This window comes from Myodes glareolus, chromosome 17 (assembly GCF_982192425.1).
Source record: "Myodes glareolus chromosome 17, mMyoGla1.1, whole genome shotgun sequence".
Lineage (NCBI taxonomy): Eukaryota > Metazoa > Chordata > Mammalia > Rodentia > Cricetidae > Myodes > Myodes glareolus.
The window spans coordinates 6,234,903-6,259,252 of NC_142042.1; the positions used below are offsets into that span (position 1 = coordinate 6,234,903).

The following is a 24,350-nucleotide window of genomic DNA, read 5'->3' on the forward strand; positions in this document are numbered from 1 at the left end:
CTATGCTCAGCATCTTTAGTCATTAAATATGCAGATTAGGACCACCATGAGCTACTACTACCCAGGATAGCTAAAAAGAAACGCCAGGAACAAGGGGTGTGGGACAATCAATCACCTGCGGGACTACAAAGTGACAGCCACTTCGGAAAGCAGCCAAGTCAAGCTGCTACCTACCAAGGTAGGCTTCCTACCAAGTCAAGCCTGCAGTTCCATAGGATCGGCAACCCCACACTCAGATGAAAAAAATCTACCACTTATATGAAAATGTTTACAGCAATTATTTTTTTGAATAATTTCCAAAATCTGGGATAGGAAGAAATACCCTTTGGTTAGTAAGAGGACAGTTTGTGGGAGAGCCATCAGAAGGTACTGCTTCCACAACAATGCAGATACAAACATGCTAACCAGGGTCAGAGCCAGAATCAAACATGCTGGGATGCCCGCTCCACAGACATGCTGCTCTACCAAAGGCCAACCATGGACGTGCTGGTCTACCAAAGGAAAGCCATGTGCATGCTGTTCTACCAAAGGCCAGCCACAGGCGTGCTGCTCTACCAAAGACAAGTCACGGGCGTGCTGGTCTACCACGGGCATGCTGGTCTACCAAAGGCCAACCACGGGCGTGCTGGTCTACCACAGGCCAGCCATGGACTTGCTGCTCTACCAAAGACCAGCCATGGGCATGCTGATCTACCAAAGGCCAACTATGGGTGTGTTGCTCTACCAAAGGCCGGCCACGAACGTGCTGGTCTACCAAAGGTCAACCACAGGTATGCTGGTCTACCAAAGGCCAGCCACGGACGTGCTGGTCTACCAAAGGCCAACCACATGCGTGCTGGTCTACCAAAGGCCAGCCACGGGCCTAGGAACAGTCAAGGTGTGGTGTGGGAGAATTGTCTATATTCTGTCAATCATGTATTTTAATAAAACGCTGATTGGCCAGGCAGGAAGTATAGGCGGGTCAACCAGATAGGAAGTAGAGGCGGGGCAATGAGAATAGAATAAGGCTAGGGAGGAGGAAGGTCCCTCCGCCACTCCTGCGCAGACCACTGAAGAGGCAGCATGTAACTTGCCCAGCTGAGAAAGGTACGGAGCCATTATGGCTAACATAGATGAGAATAATGGGTTAATATAAGTTATAAGAGTTAACAAGAAGCCTGACCTAATGGGCCAATCAGTTTATAACCTTATGGAGTCCTGTGTGTGATTTCTCTTTGGGATTTGCCGGCTGTAGGGTACCGGGCGGGAACAGATACCCCAACAAGCTGGCCCTCATGTTACAAAGGTGTCTGCGAGGACAGCTGTAAAGTATTCGCATCAGAGACTGAAATGGTTGTTTAATTGTATGTATCTGTCAAAATCCTGAAAATACATTAAAAGGCATTCTTAAGTAAATTATCCTTTGTTTCATAATATTTTTATTCTTTTGAAGCTTCCATATGTTTATATGATGTATCTTTTCAATGAAAAACTATAGCCATGGTCAACATACATGAATTTCACAAATAAAATATCAGCACAAAGGCAAACACAGCATCTGAAGGAACTGAACTGAATCCTCCACTGACTGCGCTCCATGACGTCACCTTACCATGCCTAAGTTTCAGAAAACATCAAAGTTCTGCTTCTTACAGCTATTCCAGTTAGTTTTACATACCAATGATTTCAGTCTATATGATTACAGGTGTATGCTGAGACTACACAAAAATATAAAAAAGCCAATCTGAACCAATGATAATGTGCTGTTTTCACTATGTGATGTGTTTTTCAAAATTCACCCAGCATTTTTAGTAATGCTGTATTAACATTGCTGGTATAAAATTTGAAAAAGTATGGACTGGGACTGAACGAGCATGTGATCCAACAAGATTTTCTGAATGTGGCCGGATTCTCTGAATGTGGCTGGCCCGGAGTCTTTCTGAAAAGCCACTGACAATGACACTGGGACTTGTTTCCTCTGCATATACTGGATTTTTGGGATCCAGTCTGTTTGGATGCTCACCTTCCTGGACCTGGAGGGAGGGGGGAGGAACTTGAACTTCCCACAGGGCTGGAAGCCCTGACTGCTCTTAGGGATGGAGAAGGAGGAGGAGGGGGAGGGGGGAGTGGGAGGGTGTTGGGAGGAGGGGCGGAAATGGAAACTTTCATAATTTAATAAACTTTGAAAAAAAAATTTGAAAAAGTAAATATACAGTATATCCCAAAACATCCATCACAAAATGGTTTTTGTGATATCTACTTTCTGGTTGACAGACTTTTCTCTACACAGAATGCCAGTCATCTCTGCATGTGAACAGCACCTGCACACAGTAATACCTGTTCATACATGTAAATGCTCCTGGAGCAAAACAGGAACAGAATTCTCATGTTAGCTGAACGAATGAACCAGCAATGGTTTTGAGAGAGGTCTCGCTATGCTGCACGGGACAGCTAATTCTTGGGTGCAGTCTTCCTGCCTGAACCTTTCAAACAGATGGGAGGGCGGGGACACCAGTGAACACCACTAGGCCCAGTTTATACCAGTCATTATAAGTCACCTGGTAAAGAGCAACACCCTAAGTAAAACTTACTTGCAAACACTAGAGGGCGCACTAAGACAACAGACTTTGGAATGCAATTGCAAAACTTAGTTTTATCCTTAAATAAACTGCTACTATTGTCAGGGAAAACTGAAAAAGGAAAAATCCATTCTTCCAGAATCTAACAAAACTTCCTACTACCCCACTGTAATCCTCTGCACCATCCAGTTACAATATACACGGTTCAGCATTGGGAGAAAGAAGTGAAGGACAAAAATGTCCTGTCCCCAAGGGAGATTATATCAGTGTTCAGGTGACTAAATGGGAGTAAAGAGACTTTCACATGTTTAAAGTCGAGGGAAATTTTAAAACTAATCTGGTAAGAGACATAATGCTAATGTGTTAAATTATCTCATAGTTTATTACGGTGTAGCTTAGCAATTTTTACAAAAGTAATTTTAAAGTTACTATCTAAAAAAAAATAAAAAAATTGTTATTTCTGTTGCTCTTATCTGCGGCCTTCACAATTTTATAAGTCAACAGCCATAAGATGTTAGAAAAGAAAAAAAAACTTAAGGCTTTGAACTGTAGATCAAGAACTGAGCTCCTACCAAGTCCTCACAGGGAAAGTCTTCCTGGCATTTTTAACTTGTTTCTGTCACTTTCCGTATGGCAACTAGAAATCCTTGAAACAGTGCCAGCTGCCCCTGGTGATCGGGGGAAGGCCCTGGAGCGTGAGCAGGCTAGACGTCAGACCCTCTAGGTGAGAGTTAGCTACTAGAAAAAGGTGTTGTAAAGTTCCCACAAAAGTTTCCATTTTGCATTTCAAAAGTAATTACAGAAAAAAAATGAGCATTATAAATATTTCAAAGCCCTACCTTAAGCCAATTTCCTTCAGCCTCTCTCACACAAATACACACATCCCCCACTGCCCCACACAGCTATGTCTGTCTTACGCCTCCCCCAGCAGCAAACTATGACTGACTGCCTGCTGTTGGCATCTCCAGCCTTCTTAGCACATGGCACAATGCAATGTGACCAACACTGTATTTTGGAAGCCATCCCAATCAGAGCATAACCAGTTTCCCACCATGTTGACAGCATCTGTCCATGACCTGAAGAGCACACAGCCTGTGAAGGGTGGAGACCAGCAAGGAGCTCCACGCCACTCACAAATACCGTCACCACCCAGTACGTTTCATAAAAATTCACAGACCATGAGCCTGGAGCGTCTACCCGTGCAACAGCTGAGATGAATACCTGCTCTCCACGGCTTGCGGGTCCCGCTGCAGGCTGATAGTCTCTGCTGTGATCTCCACTTTCCGCACACTCCCAAAGAAATCGGTTATCAGGACATGTTTAGGATCGCGCTGAAAGAGGTCAGTACGATGTCCAGGAGTAGATACACAGAGACTTTTGGGACACACTTGAAACTGAAAATAATAACAGTATTAGTAATCGTGATAAGCACACACACAAACAACTTTGATTAGGTAACACAGTGCATTACATGGTAGTGTATTGCTATGGCCCTGGTTAAGACTAGCATTTCCTTCCTATTGCAGTCCCTGTTCTCAGAAGGAAGCCTATGGACAGCAGAAGATGCTATAAACGAGCTGATCTGACTAACACAGCAGTCAAGGAAAATGTGACACTCCACACTAGTGATTAGCAAGACAGACACATGCTCACTCACTGGGAAAAGCTAAAGGAGTGTCTACACACAGTCACATAGTCACCTTCTAAAGATGACCTGAGGGGCCAGAGATTAAAATCGGAAACACAGACTCCAAGGGTACAGTGTACTATTAAGGGCCAGATATTCTATAGCTCCTACAGTGTCAACACAGTCCTACGGCCACAGTCCCTCGGTAAACTGTACTCTGTATCTCTAGATAACAGAACACAAAACAAGTGTTATTATGACCTAGAGATATAGCAAATCATTGTAAGTTCTTATGGATCACTTTACACATCATTTTGTATGCATGCATGACATAGGGTCTCTCTATATAGGCCTGGCTGTCCTGGAATTCACTCTGTAGACAAGGCTAACCTCAGACTCACAGAGATTCATCTGCCTCTGCCTCCCTAGTGCTGGGATTAAAGGTGTGTAAAACCGCACCTGGTACTTAGGGATCGTTCTTATTGAAAGACATTAAAATAGTCATCAATGAATTCAAATGGAGGAGAGAAATCAAGGTAAGATATTAATAAGTAGTGTGGATAAATAAATGACTGATAGATTATATATGTATGTATAAGTGTGTGTATACTGCAGTCAATTAAAAGTCTCCTTTCTCATAATTTCAATGGGAAAAATATTTTTCAAATTAGAAATCAAAGAATACATATTTTAAACTTTTGAGATGGCATGCCATGCATTCCAAAAACTGAGAATAAGATTTTAAAATTAGGCTGGGCAGTGGTGATGCATGCCTTTAGTTCCAGGACTTGGGAGGCAGAGGCAGGTGGATCTCTGTGAGTTTGAGGCCAGCATGGTCTACAAAGCAAGTTCCAGGACAACTAGAACTGGTAAACAGAGAAACCCTTCTCAAAAAAAAAAATGAAAAAATAAAATAAAAAAGATGCTAAAATTAAGCATTGTAAACAAGGTGATGCATTTTCTTCTTGGAATAAATGTTGTGTTGCAGTCCCATGTGAGCTAAGCAGCCACGGGAGCTGCTGTGCTCGGGTTCTGTGACAGTGGAAGTCGAGGGAAAGCATGTTTTCATAAAAGAGAGAAACAAGGTGCTGCTTCTGTCTAACAAGTGAAACTAGCAGGACTCAGGGGCTCCCAGGAAACCCACAGAACGGCTAGTCTGACTCATGGGAGCTCAGAGCCAGAACCACCAACCTGCGAGCCCGCACGGGACTGACCTGAGCCTCTGCACAGGTGAGACGGCTGCACAGCTTGTCTACTGGTGGAATGTAGGGCATTTCAATTGTATTTTAATAAATAAAGCTTCCCTGAAGTTCAGAAAGTAAAGCAGACCAGGCAATGATAACACACACCTTTAATCCCAGTAACCACACTAGTTTGCCATAGAAACTGGGTGGTGCAGGCCTTTAACCCCAGGCCTAGAGAGGAATGTAAGACGGGAGGAAACAGCTCTCAGACATAGTCTTATTGTGAGATTCCTGGAGGCAGGATCACTATTTTTGGACTGAGGTCGAGGTAAGAGCCAGTGGCTGGCTGCTTTGGGGTTTTCAGGTTGAACCCCAATTTCTCTCTCTTGGTTTTTATTAATCATGTTTCATGGGACTCCTAGGAGTGGGAGCAGGGGCTGGACCTGGTGCTGTGACTGGCTCTCGGGAACCCATTCCTCATACTGGATTGCCTCGTCCAGACTGAATACAGAGGGAGGTGCTTGGTCTTATGGCAGTCTGACAGGACATGCTGACGCTTGCCCCTTTCTGAGCAAACACAGAAGAGGGGTGGGTAAGGGAGCAAAGAGAAGGGGGAGGGAGTGGGAGGAGAAGAGGGAGGGAAGATTGTGGTCGGGATATAAAATAAATAAATTGATTTTTTTCAAGTGAAATTAGCATTACAAAAAGTTTGTGTTAACACACATAATCTTCAAACTGGTGTTAGCGAGTACTCCTACCCCACTTGGCAGCCCACAGCAGCAGCTCTAGAATCTGGCAGATTCTAAGGGATTCTGCTAGGTGAGGGCCAGTGCAGAGCTGCTGGGTTGAGGGTAAGGACAGAGCCATCTGCTCAGTCACTCCCGTTCCTGAGTCCAGGAGAGCAGAAGCTGTGTCTGCCCATCTGCACAGCCAGTGACCACATGTATCAAACACAGAAGGAACGTCCTGAGCCAGGGGTCCCAGTGCCATCAGGACAGGGGCACTGGGAGGGCAGGACAGGAGGGCCGGACCAGTGTGTGCAGATGAATGAACACAGTGTAAGCAGGTGGAAAGAGTGACGTCATCACACAACCACCCTCTGCAGCTTCTCACTTTGCCAACTCAGCAGCTTCAAGCTGCTCTGACTGAAAGGGCACAGCACAGGAAAGAAGGGGATTTTAATTAAATTCATGCTATGCTGAGAGACTCGACTAGAAATTACAGGCTATAAGACTATGTAAGGAAAGGGCTCTAGCTTCTGAGAGCTTCAAGCCAAATGACAAAGACTTCGCTCGGTGCCTGAAATCAACAAAAGACAGACTGGCAAACATTACAAGAGAGAAATTAAGTTCTATGGAAGCTCTGAGAAAGTAAAGTAAGATCCAAGGAAGAGCTCAGGCGGCCTCCCTAGAAGAGTACAGCCTGACTAAGTCCCTACAGTTAGAGTGAATGGGGAGAGCAGACGGCTCTGAGAATAGACCCAGTAGGTAAAAGGGAAACGAAACAAAGTAGTCAAGGACCCAGGAATAGAGGGTGACTGGGCTAAAGCTGGTGGCTCCATGCACTTATACTGGGAGACAACAGATGGCCTAGCAGGTTAAGGGCACGTGCCACCAAATCTCATGACCTGAGTTCCATCCAGAGGATCCACACAGGACATAACCTATGACTCCCTCAAGTTGTCCTCTGGCCTCTGCACATGCACATATGCACACACATGCACACATATGCCACATATACACACATATTCTGTCCACATGCACATATATGCACACATGCATACATGTACACACATGCACACATATTCTGCCCACATGCACACATATACACACATGCATACGTATGCACACCCACACAGACAGATAAGCATAATTTTGAAGTTCAAAAGGGCACACCATGATGCAAACACAGCACCCACTGGAATCCTGCAAAGAACAGACCGTGGGAACCACATAAAAGCTAGCACACCAAAACGCTGAAATAAAATCAATAGAATACTTACAAGGTCATTCATGTTAGTTTGGCTAGCAGGATTAATCTCTTCCAAAAATTCCAAGACATAGAACGTGTACCTATCCATAAGATGGACTCCGATTGCAGGGTCTGGCTGGTGCTGCAGAAGGGGGGTAAAGTACTCATCAAACAGGATCACCTTGACAAATTGTTTGAAATATCGAAACTTCCTGTTTATAAAGTCTAACAACAGCACGCATACTCATAAAACACGTGAAGTGATTTGAGAAGCAGCAAAGGGAAAACACTCACGGACAGCGAATCCTCTCCCACTTGGCTGCTAGCCAAGGCCATGATGTTAGGGGAGTAAAACCGCTCGTACATGGACGCGCCTTGGCAAGTATCAATAATAAACAGCAGCTCATTGTAGCTGAAAGAAAAAGGGAAAATCTGAATCACGCTGTTAGCTATGCACTAATAATTCTCCAATGATTCAGTAATGTAAACCTGAGTCACCTACTAGCTGAAAGGTAAGAGAAGAATTCTACTCATGAAAGCGCTCCAGAGGGGACAGAGGTTATGGCCCAGGGCAGTTGTCTCACTTCTTTGCTCTCTCCTCTTGGCCTCACAATTCAGAGCTCAAATATTTAAGAACCTCTTGACATACAGGTTTTCTTGGAAACTTAGCACATACACACAGAGATCTAACTCTGTATATGAGCACGTATGAGTATATATGCTCTGCTGATGCTCGTATTTCACACACATGCGTGCATGGCTCAGTCACCACACTCAAACAATGCACAGTCCGGTGGGAGAGGCAAGCGCTGCAGACACTGAGAAAGGCATGGTGTCTGCGCCACTGCCGGCACCCTGGGATGAAGTCCCAACAGACACAACTTAAGGGTGTCTGTTTTAGCTCACAGTTCCATTCCATCAGAGGGAAGGCACAGGGGCTGACTGGCTCCATCCGTGGTGGCAGGAGCCTGTGACATGGTCACATCTCTGTAGTTCAGAATCTGAAAGCCCTGGCCACCCCCTTACAGTCCACCCCAGAGAGCTCAGGCACAGTCCCAAGGGTCCCACAGCCTCTCAGCAGAGGGCAACCAGCTGGAAGTGCAACCCTCACGGGCTCGTGGGCTCGTGGTCCTGGCTTCCTAGCTCTGCCTTTTCAACTTCCAGAATGTGAAGCAGCCAACCACAAGCTCCCTGATAGCAACGTCAGACTCTCCTCGCTCACTGTGCCTTCTTAAACAGATGGACTTTCCCTTCCAGACTGTGGGCCAGAGTGAGCCTCTCCTCCCTGAATGTGCTTGCCAAGTAGCTGCAGCCTAGCAACAATCACACCGCCACTGAGAGGTGGAGTCACTGATGGAACATGTGACGTGTCATGGTTTGAAGCTGCGGCCTCGGGAAGTCCCAGAGTGCTCTTGGTGGACCATGTACTGGAGCTCAGAAGGTCACCATGCCAACAGAAACAGACAGGACAGTCTGTGCTCATCAGGTTTCAGAGGACCCCAGGAGCTGGACTAGAGGTGGTCCATGTGTATTCAGAAAATGAATCTGGCTACGTTTGCCTGTGCTCTGAAACTTTTGAGGCTGAATCAAACATAATGAACTAATTTAGTGGCACACATCTGTGATTCAGTGGCTCAGGAAACTGAAGTAGGAAGATCATGAGGTTAAGGGCAGTCTGTGTGACACAGTGAGACTCTGCTTCAAACACACACTGCGGGAGTGGGCGTGGCAAGAACACACCAGCTACACAGCAGGAGAGGTGACCTAAAGTCAATCCAGGGGCAGTGGGAGGGCTCCGTGAGAAAAGGCTCTGGGGACCAAGACTTACAACCTGAGTTCAGTCCCCACAACCCACATAGTAGAAGGACGGAACCAACTCCCCCAACTTCCCTTCTAACCTCCACATGCACAATAGGGTGTGTGCACACACAGGCACACATATACGTTTGTGCATATATATGCACACATGCACACATGTGTATACACGAATGCAAACATACACACAACACTAAATAAACAAATAAATGAAAAATGTTTTAAGTCAACTCATTCATGTTAAATAACTGAATTTTCCTTTCACTAAGTACTGTTCAATGAAATAACAAATAGCAATTTCACAGTAAAAGAAGCAATTAGGGCAAGTTAAAATCATGTAAAATAATCACACATCTCCCACAAGAAGTTGATAGTATGCACCATTTGTTTGGTCTGTGTGTGTAGCCGTGGCTAGAGCACTGGCCCAGTGTGCACGCACCCTGGTTCAACCCTCACACTGTGCAGGAAGAGCAGGAGACGGTCAGGAACAGAGTGAGGAGGTGCGAGCTAATTACCGTCTTTTCTGCCACATCTGCTCGAAAGCATCCGCAAGCTCTATGTTGGTGATTTCTTCAGAATCTTGGAATTTCAAGAAACCATTTCCCCCGTGACCTTGTAAAAAGCCAAAAAGACAACACTGACATATTTCCTGGTACATAGAGAAACACGCAGTAATAAAAGCACACAGATATACACAGTACCTCATTGTTGCGATGCTTTAACACTACTTTCCTACCTAAAATAACTAAACAAAGAATGCCTGAACTGTATAAGAGCAGTTCATATAATTCTTTAAGAGGTTTTCTATTATTCAATTACATAACTTCACTGGCCTCCACTAATATGTTTGAAGTTTATCTCATCATACAAATGTGTCACATTTTGGTGAGAAAGGCACTAAGGACACCACCCAGTCCCTGGTGCGCTGTGCACTCAGTGTATGCTCCACGCCATTATGACTAGGAAGCGCAGTTCTCAGCTACAAACTGGCGTCTGCATCCCTGACCACTGAGCACAATCCATTAGAGCTGGTCGGGGCGGTGACATCACAGAGCCAGCCTGTCTGGACACAGACCCCCACTGTGCCACTTACCGCCTGTGCTGTTTTATTTTAGGTAAATAACTTAACCTCTGCCACACAGTGGAGCGCTCCCCGCTGGCGCAGCCCCTTGTGCAGACTGTTACAGGTGCCTTCCTCTGGGTGGTGAAGGAGGAGAGGTCTAGGTCAGTTCCAGCCCCGTGACATGTGAGTGGTTGGTGACTAAGCCTCTGCGGATAAGGTGCATTTCCCCTTCCCACGAGACATCCCTGCAGCAGGGCACACAAGTCAGTCAAAACACACTAGACTTTGATTGCCACTTAGCACCAAGCTAAGCACTGTGCGCACAGTAAGAGCTGCACAACTATGCACGGAGGCTCTGGGGAGCAGCACTGAAATCACCGGCTGCTGAAGGGGAAACATGCTGGCAGAGGCACGGACTGAAGACAGTTCATGGTGTGCAGAGCCACAAATACACCAGCTTTACCATTAGTTCATGGTGTGCAGAGCCACAAATACACCAGCTTTACCATTAGTTCATGGTGTACAGAGATGTGAATACACCAGCTGTACCATTAGTTCATGGTGCATAGAGCCGCAAATACACCAGCTGTACCATTAGTTCATGGTGTACAGAGCTGCAAATACACCAGCTGTACCATTAGTTCATGGTGTACAGAGCTGCAAATACACCAGCTGTACCATTAGTTCATGGTGTGCAGAGCCACAAATACACCAGCTTTACCATTAGTTCATGGTGTGCAGAGCCACAAATACACCAGCTTTACCATTAGTTCAGTGTGTACAGACAGCTGCAAATACACCAGCTTTTATTATTTAGTATCCTAACTATCAGCTATTCCAATATTTCAGACTTCAGCACCTTTCCCTGTAAAACAGTGGACAGAAATGTTTAAGCTATGAGCTCCCTTATCTCTCCACAACCACTAGACTCTGCCATTGTAGCGGAAAGCAGGGCAGAAGATGAAAAAGGAAACAGAGACAACAGGGCCCTCAAAGCCACGCTCCCCAAACAAGCAGCAGAACTCGGAGAGCAGGCTGCCAGGCTCTGTTAAAACTGCTGAATTCCTTCATGGCTGGAGTTATTTTCAAGGAAATGGTAACAAATTCAGAAAAGAACTGTAAAATCTGTAAACTGTGTAGTCTAGTACACTAACTGAAGCTAGCCTACAAACTGTAACACGGGGACCATGCCCACCATACAGTTTTCTGAGCCACACCCCGACCAGAACAAAGGATGTCAGGCTGAGTACAAGTCCCAAGCCTGAGCTCTACAGGATACTGATCCTAAGGCAGTGATATACGGACTATAAACTGTTCAGCGGAGAAGCGACAGGTTTGCAGTGTCTAGTAAGTCCTTGAGCAGGACGGCCAACACGAGGCCAACACGGGAAGTGGGGTATGGTGGCAGGAGACTGAGGAAAAGGAACAGAGCAGGAGAGCTCTGTGCAGAGCAGGGAACCAACACAAAGGGAACCGTCGTGCACTGTCCTCCACAACGAGGGACCAGGAGGACCACTGACTGTGGAACACCTGTCTCCACAGCCAGACATTCTGGGCCAGGACCCAGGTGTAGACATGAAACTAACTCATGTTTCCTATGCAGAGTCTGCAGGTGACTTTGTCTGCTTTCAGTGGGCCTGCATTTTGACTCCCATGAGACACATGACATTAGATGGGAATTTTTCCACCTGTGACATTTACACAGGCCGGCAACAGTTTCAGATTCTAGAATAAAGATCTCAGCCTACACCCCATTTAAGTATCATTTCAAGCAGCCCTGTGTCATGGGAATAAACGACCGCACACCATGCTACTTTAGCTAAGTTAAACTTCAGCACTTGTCCACGGGGCTCCATTCCAGCGGGTTTCAACATAATCAACTACAGATCTTTAATTCTGAAATACCTGTCATATAAATAAGAATATTGCTTCTGTCATCGGAGAGAAGACGCTTTGAACGAGGAGTACTAGGTGGCACCCTCCCGGTTAATACCCGCAAAAAGTTCTCCACAGTTACCTGAAAAGTAAAAATACTTTTCTCAAAAAAAGAGCAATTTGATGAAATTGAACCTGAAAAAATTAAAAATTCCTCCTATCTACATAGTACTCAGCATAAATCAAAAGTGAAACAGAAAATAAATTATAGTGCAATTCTTTTAGATTGCTAAAGCTAAGCATGCACCTCCACACAACTTTGTTCCTAAAAGTAAAAGATAGCCTGATGTGGGTGGGTGTGCCTGTGACCCAGCACGGGAGGATGAGTGCGTGTGTGCCTGTGACCCAGCACAGGGGGATGGGTGTGTGTGTGTGTGTGTGTGTGTGTGTGTGCCTATGACCCGCCATGTTATGTGGGTAGTGGGGGGGAGGCAATGAGGCAAGAGAAGTGTAACCTCAAAGCCAGACTGGGGACACAGTAAGACACAACCTAGAAAAGCACCTTAGTACTAAAAACTACAAAGGAAAACTACACTGGAGCAAAATAATTTAACTCCCAATTTAGAATTTTAAATATTATGTGTTAAAAAATGATCCCAAAGTTTACTGACTTATTTATACAAGCAATTCTTTGGGAGGACATAAAATACAAACACGAATAACTAGTTAACCCTACAGCTAATCTACAGCTAATCTATGCCACCATTCATCGATCACAGGTTAATCACACATGAGATAGAGCCACGACCACCACTCCTGCCCAATTACGTGTATTTAACCTTGGATGCATGTGTCACTGAGATTTCCAGCAGGATCCCTTCTACTGCCAACACACTTTGAACACATCTCCCCAGTCTGGGGTTTCTGGGTGTCTGGAGCTCTGCGAAGGCGTGTTTACAGTTGTAGGGAAAAAAATACTGATTTAACGTTAACAGCTAAGTCATATATTGTCCATATTTAATTTAAAAAGCAGAAAATCCAGTCAGCTTTTTCAATGGATTTTCCCTTAGATCATGAGTGGGAAACATGTATGAACACACATGCACAAGCTGTTTAGCGTACAATCTTTCCCAGAATACAGCAAAATGCTGACTGTTTTAATAGAACCTTACTGGCTAACAAGGTAGGGAATGTGTTTACATTTTCAAATGACCAAATAAGTAAGAAGGCAAACGTGAATACACATTTAATCCACAGAGCATTTCTGAGCAGCTATCATGTGAGTCTCGCTGGATGGAAGACACACAGACACAGGATGTGACTTTAAAGGACCCACAGCCTGGGACAGGTGCCCTGACAGCTGATGAGAGAGGATTCTGCACACAAGAGATGGTCTCCTACTCTCAGTGGGCTTGGCAAAAAACAAGGATTATCTAGATGGCTTCAAATTTCAAACAGCCTCAAACTATTAAAAGCTAAGTTTCTAAGAAAGAAAATATAGTATAATGTCATTCTTAGCTTGCATATTAATTTTAACTGGGTAAGTGTAAAATAGTAGAAGCTTATTTGAGGTGGTGTCATGTCAAACAGGTGTGCCTAACCTTTACACTAAAGCATCTGTTCTCTACAAAGTCGTCCCTGGGAACCATGCAATCAAGTTTTAAAAAAAAAAAAATCACAAAAGAAAAAAAATGTCTCAAAATGGTTCAGTGAGTTTACAACTCTGTTTTGGGGCACAGAAGGCCCACAGCCGTAGACTGGACAAAGTCCACCAGGAGCAGCGCTCATTATTCATGGAGTTTTCCACAATTCGGATATCAAATAAAAATACTGAACTTGAAATTTTAGATCAAGTACGAAAACCAAGCATTTCATGTTTAAAAGTTGACATAAGCGTCCTTGACTTTATGCATTAAGGGTTTTATCCGTGTGTCACTACTTCCATACTGTGAACCCCAAAAGCAGACTCAACTCCACCAAAGCTAAATGACAGCTAAGGCAGGGCGGAAAGAAGGCAAGCGCATTTCCGCAGTCTGACAACGCACCTCATAGCTTCTGTAGTCCACTTCCACGTCATCTCCATACACATTGAGCTCCATGTTCTTGTGGCTGAACACTGTGGCTGGCTTGGGGTTGCGGGCATTGCACGCCATGTCATCGGCAAGCATCAGGACAATGTGACTAGCAAAAGAACCCCAGAAACCCACACGTTACAGAAGGCCCAAAGCTCAACACACGGCTCATGTACGACAAATAGCAATTCTATTCAGTCTGCCCTCATTAAAAACAACTGGATTTTCATTGAAGCAGTTAAAAAAAGAAAACCCTTAACTAGTTCTCATTATAGTACACATAAGTACGGTAAACTCAGAGCAGAGAACAGACACTTGAACTTGAACTTGGGGTACGTTAGCTCTTTCCATGCAACAACGGGAAGGTAAAGGAGCTGTAGCAGATGAACATTCTAACTTTTTGGAAGATCTAACACCCTCAAGACTGGAAGAGTCCACACTAAAATATGATCTTCCAAGGAATCTAACTTTCAGCCATGTTAACATGGAATCTGTCATCCCGGACCCTATGCCAGCATTATGGTCAGGCTCCGAGCCCCCTCAAACCACACCATGCAGTTCACAGTCCTCCAGCCGCCACCCTCCCTCCACTAGACGCTGGGTAGGTCTCGGCCAGAACTCTGGCCCCGCGTCACTTTCCGTGGAGTCTCCTACCATTAGTCAAACTTGCCCACTGAAAACATTCAGCTCTGGCTAAAGCGGGGCTACCGGAAGCATCTCCTGGGGTCGGCCTGCCATCCACACTCATAACTCTTCACCATCACCGGCCTTCCTGTTCTTTTTTGCACCGCCCAAGCCACCGCCCAAGCCACCAACCAGCCAGACTGCCAACCAGTCCGACCCTGGATACAGTACTCTATCCCATGGTGTGTTGTATTGCCTCTAGAACACTACTACACCAAGAATCTGCACACACTCTGCCACCACTCCATGAGATCACAAGCCATCAGAGGACGGGCTGTACCTAGATGCCACCACATTCAGAACTGGAATATACATTCAGTAGCTAATATTTAAATGACTCAAACGTTTTCATTTTTGAAACAACGAAGAGGAAATTGGGCCCACCACTGACATGGGGACCGTGAGTCAGGAGGCTTCTCTGTTCTGCATATACTGAGCTCCCCGCACAAGGAAACCAATATGCTGGTATACAGTTTGTTCATCAGGAGATGGCAGGGAGAAATTGTTCTGCTGCATATGTTCCAAATACATTAAAGTTCAAAACTTGATTTTTCTTGAAAACTTGCCAGATTTCTACTCTGGAAGGGTCCAGCCCTGCACACGCAGACTCCAGCTGTGGCTCCTCTAAAGAGGAGAGCAAACCCTCTCTTTATAACTTAGGAAGCTCATTAGTTTACATTAAATTATTAATAAACCATACAATCTTTGTTAAACAAGACACAACTGACACATAATGTATAAAGTCAGTCTTCCTTTAGGCTATGCTTTGTTTAGCTTAATTTCTATGAAATGAAATGATTATTGTATCAATCACAGTACATATAATCCATGTTTTCCTTAGAGATATTTTGAGCCTCAGTGTAACTACTATGACCCTTGATTAAATATAATCAATATATCATACAATAATTTTACTAGTAATAATGTAGATAAATGAGTAACAAGCTAAAGAACAATGGATTACAAAGATTCAGAAGTATAACTACACATTCTAATTCACTGTTTCTTAGTCCTCAGAAATTATTGAAAACTGCTTTTCTGATGAAATAAAAATCCTTCCTTCGCCCAGGTGTTTAAGCTTTTGTATAACACAACCACACAGACACAGAGAGACTATATAACAAAAATTAATCACACACAAACATATAGACCATATAACAACACTTAACCACAGACATACACACACACACACAGACTATATAACAACACTTAAACACACACACACACATAGACTATATAACAACATTTAACCACACACACACAGACTATATAAGAACATTTAACCACACACATAGACTATATAACAACACTCAACCACACACAAACATATAGACCATATAACACTTAACCACACACACACACTATATAACAACACTTAACCACACACACACAGACTATAAAACAACACTTAACCACACACACACACACACACACAGACTATATAACAACATTTAACCATACACAGGCTCATATATAATCAAGACATAATGCAGGTTAGTTTAGTAAGGACAACAGCAAGTGCTTGGGAAGTGCTTGTATAGCTTCAGCACTGCACTAGTCCAGTGAGCTCATTGCTTCTCTGAAACCTGTGCTGGCATCTCCACTGAAGGCCATGAAGCTACAGAACTGAGTGTTAGGTGTCGTCCCTGGGCCCTGGGGCTAGAGGGTGGTGGAGGTGAATCCCAGTTTACAGCTGGGTTATGGTGAACGAACACATGCTTTTTAACAACTCTGCAATCTCTTCAAGTTAATTCTGTTAACTGAATGTAGAAAGATTCAGTAAATGTTTCATTTCATACTGATAACTTAATTGACTCAGATGACTAGGTTAGATGCATGAACTCATTATTACTGTTTACTATTCACAACACATAATGAAAACAAAGTAGACCCTTGAAATTCTAAACAAAACCATCCATACTTAGGTCTTAGCCAACTCTCAGATCAGACTGAAGCTGGGCATAGTGCGACACACCTGTATCCTAGCACTTGGGAGCTGGGGGTCCTCCTAGCTCTCTCCAGGCATGAAGACAGCTGATAGCCATATCATTTTCATGTGTATTTGTGTGAGATGTGCGTGTCTGCATGTACCCATGTCTACATGTACAGGTATACGTGTGTGTGTAAATACATGTGTAATTACAGGTAGGTCACCATGCCTACCCCACATTTATGTGGGTTCTGGGGAATCTGGGAAAGTGCTTTAACCACTGAACCATCCTCCCAGATTCCCTTATTAATTTTTAAATACGACAGAATACATAAAACACTAGAGATAAAGTACACCGAGCCACTGACCTGCTCTTCAGTGTGACAATACATATCACATTCAGCAGGAACAATACTGAATAGGAACTGACAAGAGACTAATCCCAACTAAATGTAATTCAACAAGACATTTTTAAGTGATATAATTATATTCATAGACATGAATTTAACATAACCATCCCATAGTATTTATCCCAGCACTGATAAAAATTTTATCTGTTTCTAGTTCCCTATTTACTAAGATTATAGAAAGGTTAGATTACATGTGTCATAAGAATGGAACTAAGATTATACAATTAACTACTTACTGTACTGCATTTCCAGGCAGTAAAAGAGAAAACTGATTTAGGTGAAGAAACAAATATTATCCTGGATTTTCTAATAAGATTCTGAACAGTGAGTGCAATAAACCAAATTAAAAATAAAAGAGAAAGTGGAGTTGCACTGCTTAGAACACACTAACAGGTCACACACCTAAACACACTTCGCACGTGGCCACAATAAAGCAGAAATGGTAGAAATGGACTGTTGAAGAAGGAGCTGAGCTTACCCAGTGAGAGTCACCACGGAGTCCTCCACATACAGAGTCTCACAGAGACGTGAAGGATTTTCCTGAATAAGTACAATATGCTACACACAAGTCTTGATCAGTAGATCAATGTTTTGAATGCCTTAGCATAATGAGAAGCAGAAGAATATAGACAGGATTAGCTGAAATATATATTAAAAATGAGGTTGGACTTTTTTCTACTGAAGAGAAACTTCGAAAACACATTAGTGAGTAGTCCCTTAATGATCTCTTATGCTTTTACACTTCATCAGCGCCTGAGCTAATCTGGTGTGCAGAGCACACAAGCAAGCCCAGAGAGGGATGCAGGGCAAGAGAATAAAAAGTTCACTGTTAGTCTAACCCCATGGTGAGATCCTGTCTTTAAAAATAAGTAAAAAGAGTGTCAGTGAATTAAGTTTGACTAATATGGAGTTTCCCAGAATAATATAGCTGAATCCCCTGACCTAACCCTTGGTCATAGATACAATTTCAATATGAGTTAATGGAATGGGTATAAAGGATTTAACAACAGGATATCTAAATGATTTGATAACTTCTCGTTCATACTTGGACTAATTCTTAGAAACTATTAACATAAAATTTTGAGAATATCTTTGATCTGAGGAGATGAAATTATATTCACACAAGTTAATCTCACTATCCTCCCAATGCCCCAAAGTGTCAGATATAGCAGACTAGAGATAGAACATCCCATCAATCTCCAGGAAAAATCCTCATAAATTTCTTAGAAATAATTAGTACTCTTTCTATGGCAGCATGTCAAGGTAGTCTGACTTATTCCGAGGTCATTCCCATTACTCCCACCCAAAGGTCTAAATCTTATGAAGGGACTGTAATTTACTCCCTATCTCCTCTTCCACCTCAGCCCACTTTGGCTGGAATTAGAGCAATTGGTAAATGTGCTGTAAAGAGCAAAGGCTCTGAGCACACAGAACAGCCTACCACTGACAGCACAGCACGTGCGCCTGCGTGATGAGCCCGTGAGACAGCACTCATGAGTGTGTGTGTGTGAGAGAGTGCGTGTCTGCTGTGAGAGAGACAACGGGTGTGGGGAGGAGGAAGAGGAGCGGGGGAAGGGAAGGAGTGGAGGAAAGAGGAGAAACTGAAAGAATCTTCCAAAACTATTCTCTTTGGCCCTTCAGGAACTAGCTCAGGGATAAGGGAATAAGGCTCTCACCGGATGTGCAGAATATTCACTTTTACTTAAACCACTGACGCCCATGGAGCTGACATCCTATGGTACAATTAGAGAGGTAAGCTTTTAGGGTTCTTAAAGGGAAGAAACAAAATTCAGAAATCATGACCCCAAGAAGTCCAAAGAGCTGTCTTTCTTCTCAATGTTCACCATTTCCATATCTCAGTCTAACTACAGTCACATAACTAATTATCTTTACCATGAAGAAAGCACCTTGCCTTTAACAGATTTCCAGAGCAATAACCAGAAAGTGAACAAAAGTCAAGCTGGGCTGCTTCCTCACCACACACAGGAGAATCAGGAAAGTCATTCACAAGGAAAGGAAAATATAACAAAGTGACCCAACTTAACGGAAACCAAGATGGAGGCACGGGGGAGGCGTGTGGAGCTGCAGGGTGCTTACTGAGCTAAAGGTACAACTGCAGGGTGTTTACTGAGCATGGGGGTGAAGTCTCGGGGTACTTATTGAGCATGGGGGTGCAGTCTCAGGGTGCTTACTGAGCGTGAGAGAGGCCCTGTGTTTGACCTCTGGAATCAGAGGAAAAGCACATAAAGAACAAAGTCTTGCAGGGATCTGAACTCAGAGTAGATTTTATGCCAACACACGCTTGTGGAACATCAGACTCCATTTGGGGGCGGACATGACTTGGTTACTCCATGTTTTCTCTGCTGCCTACACACACACTCCTGTCAGAGCTGGAAGCAGGCAACAAGCATCACTGACAATGGTTCAGCTTAAAACTTTACCTTTTCATGACCTTTCTTTCAACATTAAGGTTCCAAAAGTAATAATACAACTAAATTACTCAATGTCAAGTCTGTTAATGCTAGAGTCATGCAATCATATCGGAAAACATGACAGGCTGATTCAAGAAACTGCAAAGAAAAAAAAAGGGAGCTGGGTTTTAGGCAACCGAAAACGCCCACCCCATCTATATCCATGAGGAACTAAGGCGGAAAGAGAAAGCCCTGCCCAGGATGAAGGAACACTAAAAATGACCCTTAGCCCATTCCCAAGCTCACTGAGGCCTGAAGATGTGAGAAGGAAGAATCGGAAAAAGTCTATCTCTACATTCGATACAGCAAGGAGTGACCTAACGTGGCAGCTGCAATCCTTCTGGGCTGTTGGGTCCCTCACACCACTCTGACTCCTCACTGATCTAACTGCACCACAGTGAGAAAGGAGGGCTGAAGAGCTCTGAGCCACTCAGTCGCATCCTCGGCTCACACGTTAATTGCATCGTTTCTTTGTTGGTTTTGTACCAACCTGAAGCAAACATCATCAGCCTTGCTCGTTACTTGCCAGTCTGCAACAACTGAAACAAGTCACTGGACACTGGGGTCTACACCCAGCCACCTGCTAACTGCCCCCCTGCTGAACCATATCACCCTTAGTGTTTTCAGCTGGGAACGCTGAGCATAAATTTATTTTTAAATCATTAAATAAACATTATATAAGGCTACCTAGCAGGACCATTAAAACACCCTAAAACCAAGTTAAAAACTGCTGTAAAAGACCAGTAGGTGTAGCCGGGGAGTGCCAGAGTGAAAACAGAAGCCTCTGGTGAGCTGTTCTCGGTGAGGAGGCGACTGCAGAGCGAAGCTCTGTGCACAGGCAGCCAGGCCCCGTGGTCATGAGGTATTGCTTATGACCGCAAACCAAGCCTGTGCAGACGTGAACTTCACTAGCCCTCCCAGCGTCCATCTCTCGCACTAATTAGTCACGTTCTCTTAGCCTTCGTCCTTATCACTTCATCTATCTGGATGGTGAACTGGGAGGCAGGGAATATTAAAAACACTTGGCTCAGCTCCGACTACCTGAACGGCCACGTGCAGTTTGCTGATCTGAAAAAAATCACGTTCCCTCTCAAGGGCATATTTACTCAAAATAAAAGCATCTCAAACTGGACTAGTAATTCTGAGGGCTCCAAAGATAATTTTTATCCAAAAGTTTTAATTTTGGAAATTCTCAAGATTTTCTTTTTTTTAACTTATAGGTACAAATATTTTTGAAAAAGAAGCTGTGTATACTTCTAAGAAAATAATTTATCAAATCATTGAAGTTCAGCAAGTTGCTAGAACAAGATCCAAAAGCCAGACTGCACACATGGCAATCAAAGTTAGAAAAACATATTTGGAGAAAGTTACTGCTTACAATGCGAGCAAAGAAAGAAGACAACTGAGATAACCAAAGCACCGCACAGAGACGTTTAAGAGAAAGCTGAACATTTTCAATTGAAAATTCAATTGAATTAAGGCTACCAGTTATTAAGTGGAGATAAGTCTTTATATATGGGAAGGTCCAATACTCGGAACCCTCTGAACTAAATCCAGTTCACCAGAAGGCAAATTACAGTGCCAACAGGGCCTTTCATCCCTTTCCCTACCCATGTTTTACATGCTGTTGATAATAATAATAATAAACACAGAGCAAAGCCCTGTCAAGGAGAAGCTGACAGAACAAGGTCAGGCTAATCTTGGTGTAAATGACTCCAAGAGGAAATGTCCTCTTAATGTGGCACCACAAACTGCAGAGACTCATACTGGGTGAACGTGCAGACAATGTGGGGTGCTCACTCCTAAGCAGGACATCTTTATCAACCCCTTTGTCTTGTTTCTTTTGGTTGCTGTAATAAACACTGGCCAAAAACAGCTTGGGGAGGGGAGGGTTTATTTGGCGAAAATTCACAGTCCTTCACTGAGGGGGTCAGGGCAGGGACTGGGGGATGGAGCCTGGGGGCAGAACTGGGCTACAGAGAATTCTCCCCACTGCCTACTGCCTTGCTCCGTGGCTTGTTCAGCCTTTCTCACACAAACCAGAACCTCCTCCCGTGGGATCACCCACAGTGAGCGAAGGCCTCCCATATCAACTACTAATAAAGAAAATAGAATATGCCACACACATGCCTACAGACAATCTGGTTAAGGCATTTTTCTCAATTGAAGCTCTCCTTCCCAGAGGACTCTTGCTAGTGTCAAACTGACAAAAACAAAACCAAACAACCTAACCAGAACACCCCTCAGAGACCCAGGGAACATCAGAAGATAGGACAGAGAAGGTAGGAGCCAGATGTGAGGAGGCGCACTGTGGACTGCTGTCTCCTGGACGTGACATGACCACTGCACGCATGCGGTCACCGAAGCCGCTGGTGGGTTGCTCATCACCCCTGCTCATACAAGCAACTCTAATCAAACTCAATGTGTATCAAAAAAGAAAGTAGATGGGAGGGGCACTCAGGAAGAAAGGGTTCAGTAAAGGGGAAGGGGAAAAAATGTGATACAGGTTTGAACAGGATCAAAATACATTGTGTGTGTGTGTGCACGCGTGTGTGAATGTGGGGGGGGGGGAGAAAGAGGGCTGCCCACTATTTAGGCCGACATCTAAAAAATAATTATCTGAATAGTTATGCTTCCCTTAGCACATAAGCTAATGTAGAAATGCTGGGACGCAGCTCAGTGGAGAGGCAGTGGCCCAGCGGCCCATGGGCAGCACCCACTACTACACAGGCAAGAGCATGTGAAGGACAAGGTCCACATAGATTCTGGAGAACAAAGGAAAGGAAGCAGGCCACCAGACAGGAGGACGGTGGCAGCAACGGGCGCACTGCTGTGCTGGTGAAGGAATAAGCACCCCAAGACCTGTCAATCTAGCCACAAATCAAGACAGAATGTTCCCTTATGCTATACAAAACCCTTCAAAATCTTCCGAGGCCTGCAAACTGACCCCTTTTCTCTTCTAAGCACAACAATATGAAGGCGGTGGCCACAATGTCCCTGTTACCTGGGTCCCTACTCTCCTTAAAGCCCATTTCTTTCCCAGCCACACTACGCGCTCCCCACCAAGCTCTCAGCATTCCACTAGGAATATCACATGAAGTGTGAGACGGATCGGCTGCCAACGTGAGAAGGAAAGGACAGATTGTTCAGAATGTATAAGTTCTATATGCAAGCACCACTATTTACAAGTTTAAGGACTACATGAGAAAAAAACTGTTGGAAGTGACGGGAGACAAGAGAAAGAGCATTCAAAGGCATGAGCTAAAATTATTCCCATCATAACTATGGCAGCTTATTGGAAACTGTTCACAAAATATTTATGTAGTTCCACTTCTTTTGTTCATTACAAATAAGGCAAGTTTATAAACTGATGATTTTCTGCATATTAAAATAAAATCATAAACTAATCATAGAACAAAAATTTAATGCTATAAACATATTGACTTTAATTTTTATAAACTATTAGAATGGCTTTAACACATCAGTCAATTATCAAAACAGAGTGAACTTCTTACATAGTTTTCTAGACAAAGAAAAAAGATATAAGAATAGGGAACATAGGACACTTCAAGTGCTTAGGTGGATAAACAGTCAAAATCAGAAATAAAAGACCAAATTGAGGCCAGGAAAACCAAAACAAGTTAACAAACTGAACACAGTGAGTCAGAATTAACAAAGCAACAGCTAAAGCTAGAAATGCCAGGGTTTGTGGGACAGAGATCCAGCAGTGCTCGTGGGAGTGCAAGGACGAAGGCAGTGCCTGGGGAGCTAGTTCTAACAGCTGTGTGTCGGGCGAGCTGGAGAGGGAGGAGAGGAGAGGCAGGAGCAGACAGCTCCACAGTCCAGAGGCACGCGAAGCCTGAGGATGAAACACTCGAGGGTGCTTCAGATTTCAGCACACACTGAAGCATCCTGCAGGTGGGAGCAGATCTGCACAAGGAATCCGCTGACGCTTCACAGACACCTGTGTTCACCTGCAGTCTATCACAGGGCAGCAGTTTCCACTGCAAATATGTGACAGAGTCAGGTTTTGGGAGACTTCGGGTTTGGGAGCTAGAGAACAGCAGGTGTTGCATCTACAGAGCCTGCTGAGATGCTGCACAGAAGGGCATGGTGGGAACGAGAAACGAGCCAGACAGCAGCAGTCCTTAGCAAAGAGAAAATGAGAAGTACAAAGAGGTTTGTACCTCATTCTGTTTCCATGACCACCTCGGTACTGTCTTCAACATATAGATAAACCTTTTAGGATTTAATTAGGTATTCAAATCATAAGCATAATTATACCAATCTCTACAGAGTACTGTACCATAAAGTGAGATAATCTACATTAAAGGAATTCTAACTATAAAAGCTGTAACTATAAAGGAACATTTACCATACGAAGCTAAAGACAAAACCATCTTCTTGTTAAATTCTCTTTGTTAAATAAATAAACAGTATGAAACCATGACTGTCTGAATCCCCCAATTCTTGTTTAGAACGAAGGCTGCAGAAATAGAACTACAAACAAGCATCTGAAACAGAAATAACTTCAAAAGAAATCCTTCAGAAACTCAAGGACAAACCTACCAAACTCAGTATACAGAATAATACATGCTATTGCTATCTTTTACTTCTACAAGGACCCTCAAACCATAAAACACATCCTAATAATTGACTCACACACCATGGTTGTGTATTTTCCAAAATA

The 24,350-nt window shown here is 43.9% G+C and overlaps 1 protein-coding gene across 1 annotated transcript in view; it reads right to left on the reverse strand.

Moving 5' to 3' along the window:
• The window catches only part of Pigk (phosphatidylinositol glycan anchor biosynthesis class K), a 68,651-nt gene that overhangs the window by 35,383 nt on the left and 8,918 nt on the right, over positions 1-24,350 (reverse strand). Inside the window, exons 4-9 of the mRNA XM_048453546.3 lie at positions 14,139-14,274; positions 12,124-12,235; positions 9,671-9,767; positions 7,635-7,752; positions 7,372-7,482; positions 3,780-3,952 (exon numbers count right to left, since the gene is read on the reverse strand). Of these exons, the coding sequence (XP_048309503.2) occupies positions 3,780-3,952; positions 7,372-7,482; positions 7,635-7,752; positions 9,671-9,767; positions 12,124-12,235; positions 14,139-14,274 (747 nt within the window). The remainder of the gene's footprint in view (positions 1-3,779; positions 3,953-7,371; positions 7,483-7,634; positions 7,753-9,670; positions 9,768-12,123; positions 12,236-14,138; positions 14,275-24,350) is intronic.